The sequence below is a fragment of the Paraphaeosphaeria sporulosa genome (assembly GCF_001642045.1).
Source record: "Paraphaeosphaeria sporulosa strain AP3s5-JAC2a unplaced genomic scaffold CC84scaffold_11, whole genome shotgun sequence".
NCBI classification, from domain to species: domain Eukaryota; kingdom Fungi; phylum Ascomycota; class Dothideomycetes; order Pleosporales; family Didymosphaeriaceae; genus Paraphaeosphaeria; species Paraphaeosphaeria sporulosa.
The window spans coordinates 849,873-868,270 of record NW_017253370.1 but is presented as its reverse complement, the minus strand read 5'-3'; the positions used below and the strand labels follow the sequence as shown (position 1 = coordinate 868,270).

Sequence of the window (18,398 nt, the reverse complement as noted above, 5' to 3'; positions counted from 1 at the left end):
GATGGCATCGACCAACAGACAACCATTGAAAAACAACCACGGCAGGTCAAATCAAAAGAGGTACGTCCCAAAACAACGACATTCCAGTTTAGTCGCGCCAGATTTCGTTCGAGGTATGACATCGCGCTCCAATCCACCACTGGGTCGTTCCGCGCTGCATGAGTCTACTTGCGGTGGACTGGGAAGGCGTCTATGCTCTTCCTCGCTGTGAGCCATTGTCACAATGCTCCCTGAGGCCACGACGGCATGCAAAATTCGTTGCATACTTGCACAAGTTTGGCTCTATCAAGTTGCATCCATGGACACCTTCGATCAAGCATTTCCACAACAAGACGTCGTTTTAGGTACGTAAAACAATACAATAAATTCGTAGTCGTGATCTAATCATTCAGGTCCCAGACCCGTCCATAGTCAGACTCGCCATGCCAAGCGAGTGTATCCAATCTATCCATTACCCAAACAGCCTTGATAAAATTACCAGCATCTCCCGAACCTCCATCTAGTGGATGTTACCAATCTCCATGCGCTTCTTAAGACGGTAGGCAATGGCCCGCTTGCGGGCCGCAGACGTCTGCGTGAAGGCAACCGAGCCACCAAAGGGACCAGCAGCAGCGCCGTTGCGCACACGCGCAACGCAGACGTTGCTGACGCCTGCGACGGTAGCATCGCAGGTCATGCCAGCCGGCATCTTGATCTGCATGTCGAACTCGGTAGAGGTGGCGAGGGAGATGCCCTGCACGCCGAGGCCGGGGACGTCCTTGGTGACTTGGGCGCTCTGGAAGGCGGCCTCGTCGGTGCCGCCAGAGGTGCCATCGACGTCAGCGGTAAAGGGGCCGGCGCCGTCTTGGTTGATCTGAAGTGAGTTAGCATCTACGGCCATGGCGTGGGAGGGAGATGTGTATGTACCTGGCGGAACGTCATGTCGACAGTGCCGTCGGCATTGGCGGTGGGAAGACCGCTGGTAGCGCCCTGCCCAGCAGCAGCGGCGACACGGGTCTCGGGGGGACCCTCAGCCTTTGCGCCGCCGCCGCCGAAAAGACCAGCAATACCGGTGGCACCGGCTCCCCCAGCGCCGCCAGCGCCGCCCGCACCGCCGCCGAGTCCGCCGAGAAGGCCACCGAGAAGCTGCCTCTTCTTCGTGTTCTTGCCGGCTGCGGCAGTGCCGGAGAGGTCGTCCTCTACACCAGTGGCACCAGAGGCTCCTTGGTTGGTGGGCGCGTTGCCAGTGCCCATGAAGGCGGCGATCATGACGGAGGCATCAACGTTTCCATTGCCTTGAGTGCGTCCGAGAGGTCCGGTCTTGCCGGAGGAGATCTCGCGGTCGCGGATGATGGCAGTGTCGGCCTGGGAACCGCAACCGCTGGGTGGGATTAGTAAGCGAGAGTGAATGAGTTGTTGAGCAGACGTACTTGGAAGAGCAGTCACGAGGAGTGCCGTCAGCGATGGTAAGGCCAGGCATGGTGACACCGTTGGCGCCGTTCATGGAGACGACGACACCGTGTGCGGAGACATAGCTCGCGAGGGAGGCAGCGAAGATGATGGAGTAGCGCATGGTGATTGTTTGTTCTAGGGAGTAGAGAAATAGAGAAATAGAGAAATAGAGAAATAGAGAAATAGAGAAATAGAGAAATAGAGAAATAGAGAAATAGAGAAATAGAGAAAATATAGGATCAACCTGTGAGTGATAGAATGTAGAACTGAAGGGCCACAGACTCGCTGTCGGCTGTATTAGCAATAAGGAACAGAAGTGAAGATGTTGATGCTGGATGCTCTTCCGATTGTCGCTTCCCGTCGTCCTTTTTGTATCTTAAAGACGCTGCTTTGCTTCTTGGGAAACGCTGCGGCCATGATCTCCTCGTTTCTTGGACTTTGACCGGATAAGCCAATTGCGGTCCTCATCGTCATTTTCCATCCTCGGTTGAGAACCTTACGGCACATCACAGCCCGGTGTAGTGGCTGAACCGCAGCGCTTCTTGCCTCAAAGGTATGCCTAGGGAAGACTTGGCTGTGCTGTAGTGTTTCCTAATGGCCTTGGCTCGATCTGTTTAGTGGTGGTTAGTGTCAAGACAGTGTAGTCGACAGCTATGCATAAGACATCGGATAGCGTTTCGAAGCGCAATGTGTTTTTGACTGTGGTATGTGGGGTGCTTCATGCGTTTCTATATTTGGATTTGATGCCAAGGGTTTGATTGAGATGGTGCCGCAGACAGAGCGAAACTAGGATCGAAACACAAGCTATCTGGTGAGGATACATTGATGTCTGCGATTACACACTGCCTGGTTGTCTCTCGTAGTGCACTTTCGGCTATTGCAATCTGTAAGCCCAAATGAAGGTGGTGACGATGCAACATAGCCGGGGAGTTACAAAGCGTCAGCCCAATTCAACAAGCCTCTTACAAGCTATAGCCAAGAGGATTCTATATTTACGATGCGGTGCTTGGTCTTTCTCGGTGCTCGAGACTTTTAGCCAATCAAAGTCTTGGCATGATTGACCACGGTTTCAGCTCCACGTTTCGAATCGCGAAACCAACCGTCTCAAAACTCGATGCGTCTTGTTTGGAAACCGCGGAATGTTTTCAGCCGAGGGTGGTCCGGATTTGGAAGTTGATGATGGTGGGGGCTGATGGATGTTGGGGTTGAGTCATGATATCAGGCTTGCGGAAAGTCGTGTGTTGGGTTGTTACTTGTGTTGGTCACTGTGCCCGACAGCAAGATCGTGCGCTTCCAGTGACTCTAATCTGATATATCAATGGCGACGTAGGAGGGATGGATGGATGCGTTCCTGGAGTGCAGAAAGAAATGCCCTCTTTGCGTTGCGCCATGGGGCGGTGTTCGTGGCGTCGAGTAGGTATTGGAGGCGTTAGAGGCTCGGGTACGACTATGATCCCGAAGCTCGCCCGCCGAACATGGCACCCTCAGACCGGGAATGTAGAGGGCGAAGCATTGGCCGATTTGGTGGATATGGCGCGTCTGCGACGGGACTTATGCAACGAGCTACACGCGCCAGATGCGGAAATGCCGAGGTCTCCACTCGGAGCTACTGATAGCACCGACGATGCGTCGCCCTCGACCATTTACGAAGGCGCTTGCACGCGTCTTCCATCATCTCAATGCCTACCGAAATCCTCATCGTCGGCGCCGGCGCGATTGGAGCTTTCTATGCGTCGCGGCTCGCTCGCGTCCCCGAAGTCCACGTCTCGGTAATCTGCCGCTCCAACTACAAAGCTGTCAAGGCGCACGGCTTCCAAGTGACGTCGCCGCAGTACGGGGATTACACCTTCACACCGACGCGCACCTTTGCGAACCCGGATGAAGCGCGGAACAGCAGGACACAATGGGACTACATTGTCGTCAGCACGAAGGCTCTGCCAGACGTGAGCGACGACTCGGCGATCCTGGAGGGGCTGGTCGGCGACAGGACCGCCATTGTGCTGATCCAGAACGGGCTGGGCGTGGAGCAGCCGTACCAGGCAAGATTCCCGCGTGCCGCCATCTGCAGCGCCGTCACGATTGCGAGCTGCGCGCAGACGAGCCCGGGCCAGATCAAGCACAACCGGTGGACGCGCATAAACAGCGGGCCATACCTGCCGCACCTCGACGTCGGAAGCGCAGGAGCCTCGGATGCACAGGCCGTGGATAAGAACGGCGCCTTCATCGCATTGTTGCAGGAGGGCGGCATCAAGGACGCCGAGGCCTACGACCACGCCAAGCTGCAGCTCGTGCGCTGGCACAAGATCGCCATCAACGCCTCCATGAACCCGTCGTCTGTGCTCGCAGGCGGAATCTCGAACAACGCCATGTCCAATGACTCCGAGCTCGCAAGACACCTGCAGGGCGTCATGGAAGAGGTCTTGGACACAGCGCCAAAGGTCCTGGGCAAGCCGTTCCCAAAGGAGTTCGCGACGCCCGAGCGTATACTGCGGAGCACGCAGAAGAACACGAGCGGCAGCAAGCCCAGCATGGCGCTGGACTGGGAACAGGGCAAGACCATGGAGCTGGAAGTCATACTCGGCAACCCAATCAGGATTGCCCGCGAGAGGGGATTCGAGATGCCCAGGATGCAGACACTGTACGCATTGCTGCGGATGGCTCAACAGACGCGAGACAAGGCGAAGCAGAAGAGTAGATTATAGCCAGCTCGAACCGTTCTTGGCCAACAGCCAACTCTATCTTGTGTCCATGCATGTCTATGTCGAAAGTCTGAACGCAAGCGCGCTGACACAGGCAGGCAATCCATTGGGTATTCGCAGTGTACTACCGGCGTCTTGCCCTACGAGCTGCGACGCAGATCCCGGTCCATCTGCAATTCATCCTGCAGCCTCATCTTGCCATCGCTACGCCAGAACCACTTCGTCCAAAAGCGCTCTCTCTGATCCTCATACCCTACCTCTGTCATCCCGTCGCCTGCCAGATGCACATTCTTCGCAAATGCTCTCCCCGGATTCCAGAGGTTCCACAAACCCACGTTAAGCAGCATAAGCACCGCCTCGAACACATAGAAGTACGCCTCATGTCTCATCACTGGACTCAGCTTCCTCAGCTTCTCCATGTCATCCAGATCCACTTCCGTATTCCCCACGTGCTCCACAAGTCTATACAAACACCGCACCAGAATCAATGCCATGCTCGCGCCAAGCGTCTTCAGCGCCGTCTCCACCGCGCTTGCTCTCACGCCGGCAGCTCTGAGCCGTACCCAGAACATCGTAGCCAGCACCCCAAACGCGAATATCACCAGAAGCTGCAACGCGAGCGCCGCAAACGCCATCCCCTTTCCCAACGCACGTGTCACCGCGCTCGCCGTAGGATTCGCAGACAAGCTGACTCCTAGCGCATTCACCGTCTCGACAACGAGCATCACGCTGCCGAACACGCGCACCACAAGCTTCGGCCGCAGCGGCGCACACGACGGGACGTATGACAGGATGCGCCCTAGGATGTTGTAGTTTGCGAGCTCGAGCAGTGGCGGGGGGATATAAATGAATATCTGACTCATGATAAAGAGTACTAGGTTCGTGGAGTTGGACTTTGAGTAGAGGTACGCGTCGAAGGCGTTTGCGGTGCGGAGGGCGTAGCCGAGGGTGAAGGAGAGGGCGCTGAGGGGAAGCAGCGAGAGGAGGCGCCATGATGTATCACGACTGGGATGAGAGTCAGCGTGGTGGGAGTGGGCGGACTGGGGAGAACGTACTGGCATTGGTGCAGGTGTATGGATGTACTCGTGGCGTAAAGGATGGTGAAGATAATGGGTGCGACTCTGTTGGGCGCGTAAATGTAGACGCTGAGAGGGACTGGGTCGGCGCCCATTGTTACAGACCGGGTGGGCTTAGAATTGAGGAATTTTGTTTCGCGGTCTGCAGTCAATCACACTGGAAGATGCTATTGATTCGAATGCTAACATGGCAGCATCCTCCTGTGTTCTTATATAAAGACGATAGGAAGCGTGAAGAGCTGGTGAGTACCACTCGCATCTGGAACCCCATTAAGCCATCTGAAATACGCGTGTACCTAAACCCTGTGGGCACTGCCGCAGCCCTCTCCGTGGCGTCGACTTCTTCGCCCAGGACGCCTCGCTGGTCGAGCATTGGCCAATGAACGTGCAGCAGGCGATGCTGGAAGAGGGCGAGAACCAAGTACGCGTGTTACGTAAGGTAGGAGCGATTCATGCGACCATGCTCGGTAACTTCATTCAACCGCGTCTTGTTGATCTGAGCTATTCGAAAAGATCATTCCAGCTCTGCGCCCATTCGCATCGGCAATCCAGGTGCTACGATATGGCCTGTCCTAGTCAGAAGCCATCTAGTGCAGGCACCGCCAAGGATGCATGTCGAGAGAACACCGGCCTTGTATAATGGTGAAGGTAGAAAGTGGCAAGCACTGGTAGCTTCGCCGACCTAATGGCTCGCATCTTCGTTGCCTTTGCCTTGTGTTCATGCTGTGACTGTGCTCGTCGGCCCCCACTATGGCCCCTCGTAATTCTCTCGTAGCATCTTCAGGATATTTAGTCCTGCGTGTTGATCAAGGCTGAGAGACTTGCGACAGAACTAAACTTAGCACCGTACATCATTGGGATGACATCTGTTGGGAAGGGAGCAATGCGACTTGCTGAAAACGATGCAGCCCGCAGGGATAGCAGGGCAGCAGGGCAGCAGGGCAGCAGGGCAGCAGTAGGAGGCTTATCACGCAGGAAATTCATGCATCTGTCATTGATAATACACGCAAGAGAGTCAGGAGCCAAGAACAGTGCCGATGAATGCGCGCTGTGACAGCCAGGACTCTCACCTCCACTCGTGGAAATCGTTTACATGAGGTATCTAATAGAAGATGCCTCCCAAAAGACCTGGCGCAAAGTCGGGCGCCCGAGTTTAGTGCGAACATTGATAGTGATTGGAGTGAAGCGCGGCGTCCGGACGTGGAGGTGAGAGAAACAAAGCGAGCACGGCTCTTGCTGCCCGCAGTGATAGAGACAACCCACGATAGTAATGGAAGGCACGAGCCAGCTAGATCGTACGCTCAGTATGTATTCTTGGAGATTCGTCGTCAGCTCGGCAACAATACACTCCCTCCTCGTCAACAGCTCGCTCAACTCCGTTGACTCCCGGCTAGATTCTGTCGATTACCATTCCAACTACTCAATACCTCCACTCGTTCATGATGAAGCTCCTATGCTTGCTGCTCCTTCTCTTTGCGGCTGCGACCTTGGCAATCGACATCCGCTTCGGCGGTACTAAAGATTGCAAGGGTGTTGTCGCGTCGTGCTTGAACCAGGCTCCGAATCGATGCTGTAAGTCAAGTTTAGAAATGTGTGATATTTTTTCTTGCACACCGGCTGCTCAAGTCTCCTCCTTCGACGTACAGACTGACCTTGGATTTGCACTTTAGGTTACCTACCCAACGGTCGTCAGAGCAGCCACATTTCCTTTGGCGCCGTGCCCGGTGATTGGAAAATCACCATGCGGGGCCACGTTGGTAGCAACTGTGACTTGGCCATCACTGCTGGAGGCGATAGCTTCGGCTCGGGTGGTAATCTCCAGGACTACTGCTACTTCGGCGGCTCGCCCGCCTTCATCGCATCCGGAGACTATTTCTTCCGCTCAGAGAAAGTTGATTCCTCCACAAATTCTCCCACCGATGGCTCGCTTGTCAACGGCTTGATCCTTGAGGACGGCACAGAGTATCCTCTGGATGGTCTCGATGAGGACGCAATTGCTGAAGCGGTATGGCCCTCAACGACTTTCACCATCCTCCTGCTAATGACTCCTAGGTCGATGCAGCGTTCAATGGAACCATTGGCTCAGCTATCAGGAAGTTCAAGCTGTCCCCGCTTCCGGCGTAGACGTTTCTGGGGTGCTACAGCTTGCGGTTGGGATCTTCGGCATGGCTATTGATAATAGACCTGGACAGTGGGCCTGATACACCTGCAATTGTTTCAGTTCACAGACTCTTCGAAGCCTACACCCGGTCGTTGGACGATATATTTAGGAACGGTACATGAATGGACTGCTTATCATGAACAATACATGTCCTCTCTTTGGTCTTGCGGACGCTATCAGGAAGGATCGACCAATGAACGATCGCTATATGACGCTAACACGCAGAGTGACGCAATACGCGTATTACCTAAGACATGGGCGAGTCATTGGTGGGCGTCCCTACATCCTCTATTAGGCAACCCAGGGAACACCGTCTCCAAGATGTGACACGCGTATTCACGCGCACCTGCGGCCTGTGACAATTTGTAGTGTTTTGTGGGTCGGTCGCTCAACCCTGGAAGTTATGCAAAGGCGAAGCCACAAAAAATCGCGCGGTGGGTGCTTGCAATGGTAAGTTGAGTTCTTCTCTTCTCTGAAAAGCTGTAGAGAACGGAGTTCTAATATACATCTCCGAACAGTAAGCGAAGACACGTCAAGGTAGGGGCATCAAAGCGCGCTGCATGAAGGACCTGGCCAGTGCTAAGCCGTCTTTGTTGACAGTGCGACGAACAACATCCAGCGTGTCGTCTCTGCGTTGTCTCCGGGCACGCATGCAGTTTTTCAACTCAGCCTCTGAGCATAAGCGCCAGAACAAAAGGACATGTTAACGGGCAGTCAACTATGTCAAGCGATGAGGGTACCCCCAGCGAGGCATCAAATACCATGCAATCTGTCACACCACCCATTCCACAGACTTCTCGGCCTACTTTATACATATATTCCAGAGCTACAGACCAACCGACAGAGGCATTACACTCGGTCCTTAACAATGCCGTCAACCTTGAGCATATGGAGCTCCTCCTTCACTTCACCCAAGCCGAGGATCTCTTTAGCTTGGGAGGCGATCGTGCGGCGCATCGAGAATACTTGACCACCGACCAAGTACTAGACATCAGCATCCGAAATCCTTACCTTTTGCATCAGATTCTCGCCTTCTCGGCCCGACATCTCGCCAGCATACAGCCTTCCAAAGCGGCTGCTCATATGCACCAAGCCATGACATTACAGACGCGCGCCGTTTCACTCTTCAATGCCTCAAATACTCCCATAACAAGGGAGACATGCGTCCCCGTTCTCCTTTTTGCGACGATATTAGGCCACCATGTCCTAGCAGATACATTATGCAGACGAGATGCGACAAACTTGGATGCGTTTCTGGTGCTCTTCGTACAGTGTTTGGATACACTTAGAGGCGTGTATGCGATCTTTCTTGAAGCTAAGCCATTTTGGCAGGAGTCTGTTCTGGCGCAGATATTATCACTAAGCTCGTCATTGACTTCGCGCGCACCCGTCGGAAATCGATGTCAACGCGTCAAGGAATTCGTTGAAGCGTCTTTAGGTCTCAGTTCGAATGACAAGGAAGCATGCCAGGTGGCGATAGGGTACCTTCAAGTAGGCTTTGACGCATTGCTTGCGGAACAGGAGGAGGAAGGGAACCGATACCAGATGTTGTTTCTGTGGTGTATTCTGGTCCCAAAGGAATTTATCACATTGTTGTCAGTGAAGAGCACGGAAGCTCTGATGGTGCTAGGACATTACGCGATATTGTTAGGTTATGGAGGAAGGATCTGGCAGGTGGAAAACGCAGGAGAGTACATATTGGGGCTTTTGCGGACAGGCCTGGATGAAAGTTCGGAATGGGACTGGACATGCTGACGCTCTGTTGTGTTGCCCATGTCGAAGCTGAGTCGGCGCACCGACTTGCCGGGCGAGATTATTGCCGGATCTTTAGAGGCCAGCATCACGACCACATCGGAAATTCTTGGAGGCGCATTGTCCCATGAATGACGAAAAGGACGTCCGAAGTGCTCAAACTCTTACTTTAGTGATGTATTTAAATATACCAGGAAGCACTCAGCTGAGCCTAATGTAGACCGCCAAGGTGAGGTTTTACCGACTCGGGACATTCCGGGTCAGTGGTCACAGGGAACACGACTTGCGAGAAACATGCGGACCCTCTTCATCTCACCTTGTAACGATACTCACACGATTTTATTAGCAGTCTCTATCTACACCGACCACCGTCGCAGGCCACCACACGATTTCCGCGTTGATACCGTCCAGCGTCAACACCGCAATCTTGGTTGCAAGGAAGAAAGCCACCAGAAAGCTGAACATTATCGAACCAGCTAGTACCACAGAGCGCGACAACACCGAACCTCATCCATGGCCGAGAAACCAACTCTGGTCTTCATTCCAGGCGCTTGGCACAAGCCTAAATGCTACGAAAAAGTCATCAAATCGCTCCAGGACGAGCACGGCTTTACATGTATCTCCATAACATTACCTTCCACCAATGGCGACCCATACGCTACCTTCAAAGACGACGTTGATGCTGCTCGCAATGGACTCATTGCCGAGTTGACTGCAGGCCGCGATGCAGTCGTTATCGCGCATTCCTACGGCGGCCAGGTTGGCAACAGCTGCATAAAAGGCCTTACGCGACCTCGATCCGACATACCTCAATCCGCTTCATCGAAAGGCTTTGTCATAGCATTAGTCCTCATCGCATCGGGCTTCTCCTTCACCGGTCTCGCGTTCATGGACCCACTGTTTGGCATTCCACCACCCTTCTGGCGCGTGAACAAAGAGACTGGCTTTGCTGAATTGACCTCTGATAACCGCGAGCTCTTTTACCACGACTTGCCTCGCGAAGAAGGCGAATACTGGGTTAGTCAATTGACGACTCAAAGCTTGAAGTCACTCTTTGAGGGCGGGCAGCATGTCTACGCAGGCTGGAAAGACGTGCCGACGTGGTACATTGGAACTATCGAGGATAGAGGGCTCCCTGTGGTCATCCAGAGAGTGCAGGTTGGCGTGGCCAGAGGCCAGGGTGGAGTAGTGCATCATATGGAGTTGCCAACCAGTCATTCCCCGTTCTTGAGCATGCCTGTCGAGATCGTAGCAGCCATTTTGCAGGCTGTGAAGATGGCTGGAAGATCACAAGAGCTAAGTGCGCGAAATGACGCCGTCCTGAAGAAATCCTATGTTCCGGCTGTGAAGATATTTGCGCCAAGGACATGGGTTCGCTTTGGTCTTCCTCTAGCCATCGGGCGCTTGTTGGGGTGGGGCTTTTGGTCATATCATGGCTTGAAAGGGATATTTACCTCGCGGTCTCAGCAATGATTAGATGTCCGATATTACGCTAGTGTGCTACACTGCCACATAGAAATACCTCTCCAATCAATTTGCTTGCCCAAGCCTTCATGACCATGAGAGCTTTGCTAGTGATCATCCAGTTTCGAACTAAGATTACCCACATTATACCTAGCCTGTTCAGCCTTCGATCCGTCAAAAGCAATGTGCATCCCATCTAGCACTGTAATCTACGGCTTTTTGAATCCTTGCACGACAGCGTAGAATGGATGCTCCAGGAACAGCTTCCAGAACTCTGGATCTTGCTTGACGGCCTCGGTGTTGTCGTACGGAACGACGCTCACATTCTCAAGCGCGTACTTTTCATGCAACTCAAAGGACCCCGAGAAACTAATCTCCAGCGACGTGCCTTCAAACTTCCACGGCGGGTCGTTGAGCATCTCCACTGTGTACGCAATACCCCCAGGGATCTCTCTGAAGTTGCTGTTGCGGACGCCGTATTTGCCATTGAGAGAAGGTCTCCGCGGATCCTCTGCATGGATGCCCAGAAACTTCGCTCCAGGTTTGAGGTACTTGACAACGTTTTGCCACATACCCTCGAGGACTTCAACGGTCCCCGCATGGTCAAAGACCCAATTGGCCATAACGACATCGTAAGTCTCAAGCGGTAGGTGGTCCATTGGCTTTGAGACGTCTCCCTCAAATGTACGGATGCGACCGTCGCGACCAAGTGATTTCTCGGTATCTGTGGCGACCTTCATCATCTCTGGGGAGATGTCCACGATGTCGACTCGTTGAGCTCCAGCATCGATGGCTTCGCGTGCGTGTATTCCAGAGCCGCCGCCAAGGTCGAGGATTACGAGGCCAGTAGCATCGCCCAGGGCGTTCTTGATGATCTGGGACTCAAGAACGCCTGCAGGGAGAACGTTGTAGCCACCGTATGTTTCTGCATGTTTGTGGTAGTCCTCCTTTACTTGATCCGCTGTAGACATGGCGTGTAACTCGAATTATACAATTGAGTACCGGACTTGAGTGAAATCGAAATGATAGTAAGGAGACAGTTGTTGGGCAAATTAAGTAGTAAGCCTCGTTTAAATCGAACATCGAAAGAGGGGTCTGCATACATTCCCTGCATCGTGCAGCAACTGATACCGCCTCCACGTATGATTTAGCCAACGCTATAGGCTCCCAGATCCTTGGCACGATGCACAAGTACAGCGAGTGTGTGTAAGCATCATTCGTGTTCTCCCGTGGACCGGACTAGAGGTTAGCGGCAATCCGTGCGATATATCCAATTGCATGTCTGGTTCACTCGAAAAAATGCTCGCCATAGGTAAAGAGCCGTCTTACGTGACACGTGCCGCTCAAGGATTTGATGACATCGTATTCCTTCCTGGGCGATTTGAGGTCCGGACATCATTTAGCACCTTCTCGTACGCAAGGCTGCTGAATACTTTGATCGACGGGACGCAGTAATTCAAGGCCATACTTGGATTTCACGATGCTGCCAATTGACTCCCCGAAATCATGCCGACGCGACAGTAGCGAAGGCCAATCGCCAGCGTCACTGATTGTGGAGTCACATTTGAAGAGCCTCCTAGGTGCCAAATGACGGTGCTCGCCGTGTCTAGTATGTCTGATTGAGACAGCTCCTCCTGATACTTCGCGCATCGCATCTGAGCATTTCAGCGCTTTGGCTATATCAGAAGCGTGCCCGAGCGGAGGCTGACGCGCAAATTCAGGGATCAGCGCCGCAATCCAGCAGCAACAGGTAAAACAGCTGACGTGCCATTCATGCGCGGCTGATCTGCATTTTTTTGATATCTCCACCAAGCGCCATGAAACGCTGTGTTAAGAACGCATAGTCTCTGGTGGGACTGTATGAGAATACTCTCCTTTTGAGGTCGCTTCGTCGATGGCAATCACGCTGTCAGCGCGGACTGGGTATGCCATATCTAACACGGACGCGACATGTTCATTGGCGGTAGCCACGAAAACCAAGACATCTTTATCGTAATATTTTCCAAATGTTGCACGAAATGCATCATTATGCTCTTCTTCATGTTCCTGCTCCCAACCAAACGACATGCTGATAATGTCCGCATCGTGTTTGAGGGTGGCATCTTCAATTGAAGCGGCTACATCTTTTCGGTTGATCGATTGACCCCTACCGCGTGTAGTTCAGTAAATGCACAATTCTGCGTAAGGGGTGGCTTGGAGTATAATGCTGGCAACCAGTGTCCAGTGTCGATCTTCGCCGCGCCGCGGTTCGAGAGGGTTATCGGCGACCTTGCACCACGTACATCCGTAACTCCGAGCTTTGATTATCCTTGCCGTGCCAGATATTGAGGAGTTTCAACACCAGTATCAAGAATCGCTACTTTAGCGCTCCTGTAAAGGCTTCTTTGGCCATCGTAGACGTAGTCTTTATACGTATCCAAGAACCTGTAGGCCGTGCCTCTCAGGTCCTTAAACCAAAGATCCCCCCTTGGTTCTATAATGATGTTAGCCAGAAAGTATGTCGTGACAGAACCTACCCAGGGCTGTTTGGGTCGACAGAATCAAACAGCTTGCCACCAGCAGAGCTCGGACGTTGTTTTTGGCCTACGAAAGATGCCGTGGACAGACCCTTCATCGATTCGGCGTTGCTTGGAGTAACCGAGCTTTGTTAGTATACCGCAAAACCCATGAAGTGGTGCGAGTATCGCCTAAGCGTGCAGTATATTAGGAGAACAGTGGCCGACGAGGATAATGACGGGTTCATTCCGGAAAATATTTTCACGAGAAGATATATATGGTCGCGGGACTTATGGTGGCACCAGGCGCGTCGTGAGTGATCCATTCGATGCGTGAAAGAGGGATATATGCCCATGCCAGTGTTGACGTAACTTTTTTCAATGGTGGCGCAGCTGCTGTTGCACTTGGTCCAACGGGCAATTTCTGATGAGAAGCCAAAACATCGACGTCCTCGGAGGACGCTGATATTCTCGTGCTCGCGTTTAGAATGAGACAAATCAAGGGGAAGTCTTGTGAGCTTAAGAGTAAGGCGAAGGTAGACGGTGTGCTTTTCGGGCTGGAAGACCGCGAATTACTGTTGAGACAGAGCACAGTGGAAGAACGAAAGATTGGTGTGTTAGTTGGAGGTCTCGCGGACGAAAATACGAGCGGGATTGACTTCAAGATGGAAGACGTGGATGACTTTACTGTGAACATCACGATAGCTTGTCACAATGCATGTTTAGCAACGTACAATGAAATGAGTCAATACATAATGAGTTGCCCACATTCCCATTTTCTACGTCAGCCACCATGGGACATACCTCTAGTTTAGTCAGAGCTTGTAAGAACTGTTCTGATGCAGGGAAGAAAAAGGTGACTTGTGTGTTGGTCATGACGTCATTCATTCGCTAACCCAATAAGAGTAATCTTCTAACCGTATGCAAGGCTTCCTCTACCAATTTGCTGCTTGTCCTGTCTTCCTACGATCCAGGACTGCCAGTCATCAAACCTCAATACCACCGTGTAGCTTTTCTGGCTTCCTTATACCTGGAGCCGCCTTTTGCCCGCAACTCTCTGCGTCGCCGCTAGCTTGGCTCGACTGCGGCCGATTCAGCAACACGTGCTGGTTATGTCTGCTGCCTTGGGAAGAACACCATCTGTGCGCATCAGTATCGTCCTACATAGTCGAATGTATAGCCCTACCTGAACCTCGTCTTTTGTTAAACTGCTCGGCTTTCGTATCTTTGAGTCCCAAATTACCTTTCAAATACCCCGCACATTTCTCCCGTTTGTATCCGAACTCGATCTTCGGTGCCTCACTCCGCTTACCCTCCGCTCGGTGGAAGCCTGCGTCTCCACGCCCTCGCTTATTGAGCTCGTAGTCGAGCTGACGCTCGCTGTGGAACTTGTCCGCCGGTGTTTGGCGGCCAATTCTTGTGGAGATATATCTCCACTCATCCAGTGGAACAGTGAATACGCGATCTCAAACGTGAGGGCAGACGACATTCTGAAGTCGCGAATTTATCAAGACCTTAAATTTAAGTACGGCAGTATCGCCCAGGTGTTGCTGTGAAACGCGATGGAAGTTTTAGGATCGGATGTTGGATGTCAGATAAAGGATTTCCTTGATATATACCATGCTCACATTCGCGGTGCTTCGGAAGTCCCGGCTCGGTCAGCGAAAGTGACAAAGCCGGTCGGTCGTACGATGAATTTCCGCCTCAACGAATTCTCTGCGGACGGCATTTCGACACCTCTTTGACACCTCTTTGTCGATCATCATCAAGTACGATCACTCTTGCGTCGAATGCGATGTCGCATCCTACTGTTTCGCGAGAGTGTACGTCAGAAAACTGCATAGAGGTGGCTTAGGAGAGGTTGACCAATGAGCGATCGCGAGGCTGCAGCCACGTCCGCCGGGAGCAGGATAACTCCGACCGTGTCACCATTCGCTCTTCAAAGCTGCGCTGTAAAGCATGTCACGTGCGGTACAAAGCTATGCCAGGGATCCTTCCAGTACTCAGTGGTCGTTGTGACAGACCAGGGCCTACCAAATTTTATCATTAGCACAAATGCCCTAGTCGTTGCTCTGAGCAGGTGTATATACACGGCAATAAAAGAAAGAGACCGTGCGAGCAGCAGATCATGCCCTTGCATCATTAAAGTAAAGTGTGTTGACCTGGGGTACGCGACAGACTGGGTGATTGTGTTCAAAGTCTTGTCTGCCAAAATCACGGTCACAGAAAGAGACCTATTTTGCTTGTCGTTGTCATATATGACTTGAACTATAATTTCTGAATGTCCACAGCTAAAATGCGAGCACACGACTCTCGCACTGCCCTTTGCATCCTCGGTGAGGTAGTTCATGAAAAATCTTAATCAAGGGATTTTGGCAGTAAATTGTAGCGAAGCAGTGAACGGGAGTCTGACGGAATGTTTACGTCGTTTTCAATGCATCCACTACTAAGCCATCGAATTCTATGCCCCATAGCCTGTGCTCTACGCCCTACTAAGCTCGACATACCGCTCATGCCCGCCGGTGCTCTCTGCAAGTAGCACGTCAAACTCCTCGCGTGTCATGTTTTCAGAGGCGCGGTATGGCCACGGCGGCATGATGGTGTGCTTGTCCTTGATCCTTAGCCCATAATTAGCGGCCAGGTCCTTCAATGCAATGGGCTTTTGCGACGCCGGGTCTGCATTTTTCAGAAACCGCGCAAAGTTCACATCGAAGTCGTCCCAATATGTCATGGCATCGGTGAGTAGGACGACCTCCGGCGTTGTAATATACTGCATGGACGCTAGTCCTCCCTCGCCCAGCGCAGCGTTGACGAGGCACGGTTCCATGTAGTTGAAGTACTTCTTCATCAGGCGGCCTCGGTGCGCCCTAATTGCGCGGGTGACGTTTTGGTCGTCTTCGTCGCCCACTGCGTTGAGGAATAGGAGCAACAGCGCTGCTCTGGGGTTCTGGGTTTTAGGCTTCAGAAGAGGGGAGAAGATGGAAAGCGTGCGGTGGGGGCCGATGTAGCAGCGATCGCATATATTGGATACCTTTCGATATGTGAGAATGAGAACATGATGAGGTTTTTAGAGACTGAAGACATACCTCAATTCGATCGAACTTGATGTCTGTCAGATAGTTTGGGAGATCAACTGCGTCAGTGGCTAGCAGCTGAAAAGATATCGTAAAAATTCGAATACGTTTGCAAAAGGCAAGTAGCAAGTGTCTTAAGTAGAAGAAGAAAGCACCGTACGCATCATTTTTGGCAATAGGTGCGAACTTCATGTATTCGACGTACGACCATCCATCGAGGGGATCCGCATCATCTTTCATGGGCCAGGTCTGATCGGCGAAGAATGTCCTGCACAAGACAAATTAGCAATCCCACTTGTAACTGTATCACTCTACACGTACGGGTTCGGCACAGTGAATTCCTTGCGAGAAACGCCATACGGAAGCAGCACGCCATGTTCGCGAAAATCAATGGCCCCTGCACGGCGACCTAATGGCATCCTGTACAGCGAACGGTCGATATGGTCGACTCTTGCTTGGGTGATTTTTCGGCGGATGGTCTGGGCGATAGGTGCAGTCAACTCTTTAGATGGCATAAGTGTTTTTGCGAGCGCAATCCACTCGGATTTTTTGAGGACTAGGCGTATAGAGCCTTTGCCATGTACGAATGTCTTCGCTTGTATCGAATTATCGAGCTTCGCCTTGATCTTGTCGCAAACATTCCGAATACACGGCAGAATGCCTTTCTGTAAGGCTTTGACTATTTTTGGTGGAAGCATTGCCGAGTACCAGAGATGCAGCATTATCGGGGTGGCTACTTCAGGCTCAAATTGAAACGCTACGAGTAAGAGTAATGCATTACGTATAACAACAGTCGTGTTCCTGTCGTTGATAACTGCCTTGCAACTCCCTAGGCATTTTTCGGGAAGACTGATGATGGTTTTAACGACGTTTCGAAGATCTCCAGAGGCTGCAAAAAGTAACGAAACGTCTTGTTGCATAATTGCTTCATCGCCTTCGTTTTCGGCGACCTTCAGCAGGTCTATCGCCGGTATATTACCCCATAGGTACTGGGGTGAGCCGAAGTGCGCTAGCGGTGGACCACCCATGAACTCTGGGATGCGTTTTTCGATCTGCCACCGAGGTTTGTACGAGTTTTTCAAGAGTCTTGACTTGCATATAGCCTTGTGGAAAGGCCAGGCTGCATTCTGGCATTCCTTGGAGCAGTACTAGCGAAAGTCAGTAGTGGTTGTAGGCATGCAGTGATAGGTGTCTGCATCTTGCGTATGGTCTGACTTACTTGGACCAACTTGCATTTTACGCAGGTTGACCGAGCTTCGTTCTCGCATGGTTTGATTATTCCATCAATTCTACGCTCCGTGTTGGCGCAAAGAAATGGGTCCAAGAAGGACTTCAAATCGGACTCGTATGTTGTCATACTTTGCACAACGGAGTATGAACTATCAGGAAGAAAACGTAGAGCACAAAGCCACGAAAAGGCACTCAGAGAAATGATTTCTCTTGAGTGCGGGAAAGGGGTTGCAGGATAAGCCGCTGTCGCACAAACACGTTGCAAGCTGTTACTGGTCGCAAGCTGGGCATTCCTAAGCAATGCGATGCTTTTGGTGGCGGATAATGCGCACGCGCGAACGAATCCGTAACAATTCGATTGGAAGCTTCGTATAATTTTCCGTGCAGTTTCGGCTTCAGAGCTTAGTTGCATGGCTGACCTGCTGCTCTGCTGACAGAATGTGGACCTTCTAATGGTCAATTGCGAAAAACAAAATTCTGCTTGATCTGCATATTTCGTGCTCTAGAGTTAGTTACTTGGATCGGGTGGTAGTCAACTACAACTGGGGCTAGCACGCGGTGTAAAAAGTATTGCAGGTTACCGGTAATTGACTATAGTCCATGCCGCTGATCACAGCAAAGGCAAGTATCGGGCGGTGTCAGAAATATGCCACGTGGTAAACATCGCAAAGCGGACCCTAGACGGAAACAAGGCGTACATTTGATGATAGAAATGCGAAATGCATTCGTACACTATTTTAACATACCGGCTCCTTTGCAACGCCACTATTGCAATTCTAAACATCATGCATGCGCTCAAGTGTACAGGTTTCTAGTTTCTACCGGCATAGTCCCGTGTGGGAGGGTGTCCCATGACGAAGGGATGAAAAGTACGCTTGGCTGGTTAGCTTTGGGATCAGATGTATACTCAGTGGAGAAAAACATATGTGACAGACGTAAATTTAGCACATACAAGGCGCGGGAACCAGGATTTTGGTTCAGCTATACGATCGGGGTTGGAAGCAATCCACAGGACA

General features: G+C 51.9%; 10 protein-coding genes across 10 annotated transcripts; 5 read left to right on the top strand and 5 right to left on the bottom strand.

Annotated features, from left to right (window-relative positions):
- Window positions 1–458: 458 nt before the first annotated feature.
- Window positions 459–1,831, bottom strand: CC84DRAFT_1154531 (uncharacterized protein). Its single transcript, XM_018176894.1, has 4 exons — window positions 1,410–1,831; window positions 1,119–1,360; window positions 907–1,061; window positions 459–853 (listed from the first exon to the last, which is right to left on the bottom strand). Exons 1-4 carry the CDS (start codon window positions 1,550–1,552, stop codon window positions 500–502), a joined length of 894 nt encoding a protein of 297 aa, XP_018031433.1. The 5' UTR covers window positions 1,553–1,831; the 3' UTR covers window positions 459–499.
- Window positions 1,832–3,090: 1,259 nt separating this feature from the next.
- Window positions 3,091–4,202, top strand: CC84DRAFT_276266 (2-dehydropantoate 2-reductase). Its single transcript, XM_018185719.1, has one exon. It carries the CDS (start codon window positions 3,111–3,113, stop codon window positions 4,131–4,133), a length of 1,023 nt encoding a protein of 340 aa, XP_018031432.1. The 5' UTR covers window positions 3,091–3,110; the 3' UTR covers window positions 4,134–4,202.
- A 68-nt stretch (window positions 4,203–4,270) lies between these two features.
- CC84DRAFT_1154525 (uncharacterized protein) lies at window positions 4,271–5,331 on the bottom strand (the record flags this gene model as incomplete). Its single annotated transcript, XM_018176893.1, has 2 exons — window positions 5,186–5,331; window positions 4,271–5,135 (listed from the first exon to the last, which is right to left on the bottom strand). Exons 1-2 carry the CDS (start codon window positions 5,299–5,301, stop codon window positions 4,271–4,273), a joined length of 981 nt encoding a protein of 326 aa, XP_018031431.1. The 5' UTR covers window positions 5,302–5,331.
- Window positions 5,332–6,648: 1,317 nt separating this feature from the next.
- Window positions 6,649–7,530, top strand: CC84DRAFT_1209134 (uncharacterized protein; the record flags this gene model as incomplete). Its single annotated transcript, XM_018182202.1, has 3 exons — window positions 6,649–6,778; window positions 6,877–7,211; window positions 7,259–7,530. The coding sequence occupies 3 exons, from the start codon at window positions 6,649–6,651 to the stop codon at window positions 7,328–7,330; spliced, it is 537 nt and encodes a 178-aa protein (XP_018031430.1). The 3' UTR covers window positions 7,331–7,530.
- A 47-nt stretch (window positions 7,531–7,577) lies between these two features.
- CC84DRAFT_1154523 (uncharacterized protein) lies at window positions 7,578–9,277 on the top strand. Its single transcript, XM_018176892.1, has 3 exons — window positions 7,578–7,817; window positions 7,886–7,904; window positions 7,968–9,277. Exons 1-3 carry the CDS (start codon window positions 7,771–7,773, stop codon window positions 9,120–9,122), a joined length of 1,221 nt encoding a protein of 406 aa, XP_018031429.1. The 5' UTR covers window positions 7,578–7,770; the 3' UTR covers window positions 9,123–9,277.
- Window positions 9,278–9,318: 41 nt separating this feature from the next.
- Window positions 9,319–10,668, top strand: CC84DRAFT_1168242 (alpha/beta-hydrolase). The gene has a single exon (XM_018179351.1). The coding sequence runs from the start codon at window positions 9,633–9,635 to the stop codon at window positions 10,590–10,592; it is 960 nt and encodes a 319-aa protein (XP_018031428.1). The 5' UTR covers window positions 9,319–9,632; the 3' UTR covers window positions 10,593–10,668.
- A 24-nt stretch (window positions 10,669–10,692) lies between these two features.
- Window positions 10,693–11,766, bottom strand: CC84DRAFT_276194 (methyltransferase-like protein). The gene has a single exon (XM_018185717.1). The coding sequence runs from the start codon at window positions 11,552–11,554 to the stop codon at window positions 10,793–10,795; it is 762 nt and encodes a 253-aa protein (XP_018031427.1). The 5' UTR covers window positions 11,555–11,766; the 3' UTR covers window positions 10,693–10,792.
- Window positions 11,767–12,323: 557 nt separating this feature from the next.
- On the bottom strand, window positions 12,324–13,125 carry CC84DRAFT_276229 (uncharacterized protein). The gene is made up of 3 exons (XM_018185718.1): window positions 13,100–13,125; window positions 12,866–13,056; window positions 12,324–12,729 (listed from the first exon to the last, which is right to left on the bottom strand). Coding segments are annotated over exons 2-3 (318 nt in total). The 5' UTR covers window positions 12,868–13,056; window positions 13,100–13,125; the 3' UTR covers window positions 12,324–12,413.
- A 695-nt stretch (window positions 13,126–13,820) lies between these two features.
- On the top strand, window positions 13,821–14,695 carry CC84DRAFT_276169 (uncharacterized protein). The gene has a single exon (XM_018185716.1). The coding sequence runs from the start codon at window positions 14,000–14,002 to the stop codon at window positions 14,441–14,443; it is 444 nt and encodes a 147-aa protein (XP_018031425.1). The 5' UTR covers window positions 13,821–13,999; the 3' UTR covers window positions 14,444–14,695.
- An 865-nt stretch (window positions 14,696–15,560) lies between these two features.
- Window positions 15,561–17,300, bottom strand: CC84DRAFT_1101145 (uncharacterized protein; the record flags this gene model as incomplete). Its single annotated transcript, XM_018174901.1, has 3 exons — window positions 15,561–16,109; window positions 16,165–16,420; window positions 16,474–17,300. Coding segments are annotated over 3 exons (1,632 nt in total), but the record flags the coding sequence as incomplete, so codon positions are not given.
- Between the last annotated feature and the right edge of the window lie 1,098 nt (window positions 17,301–18,398).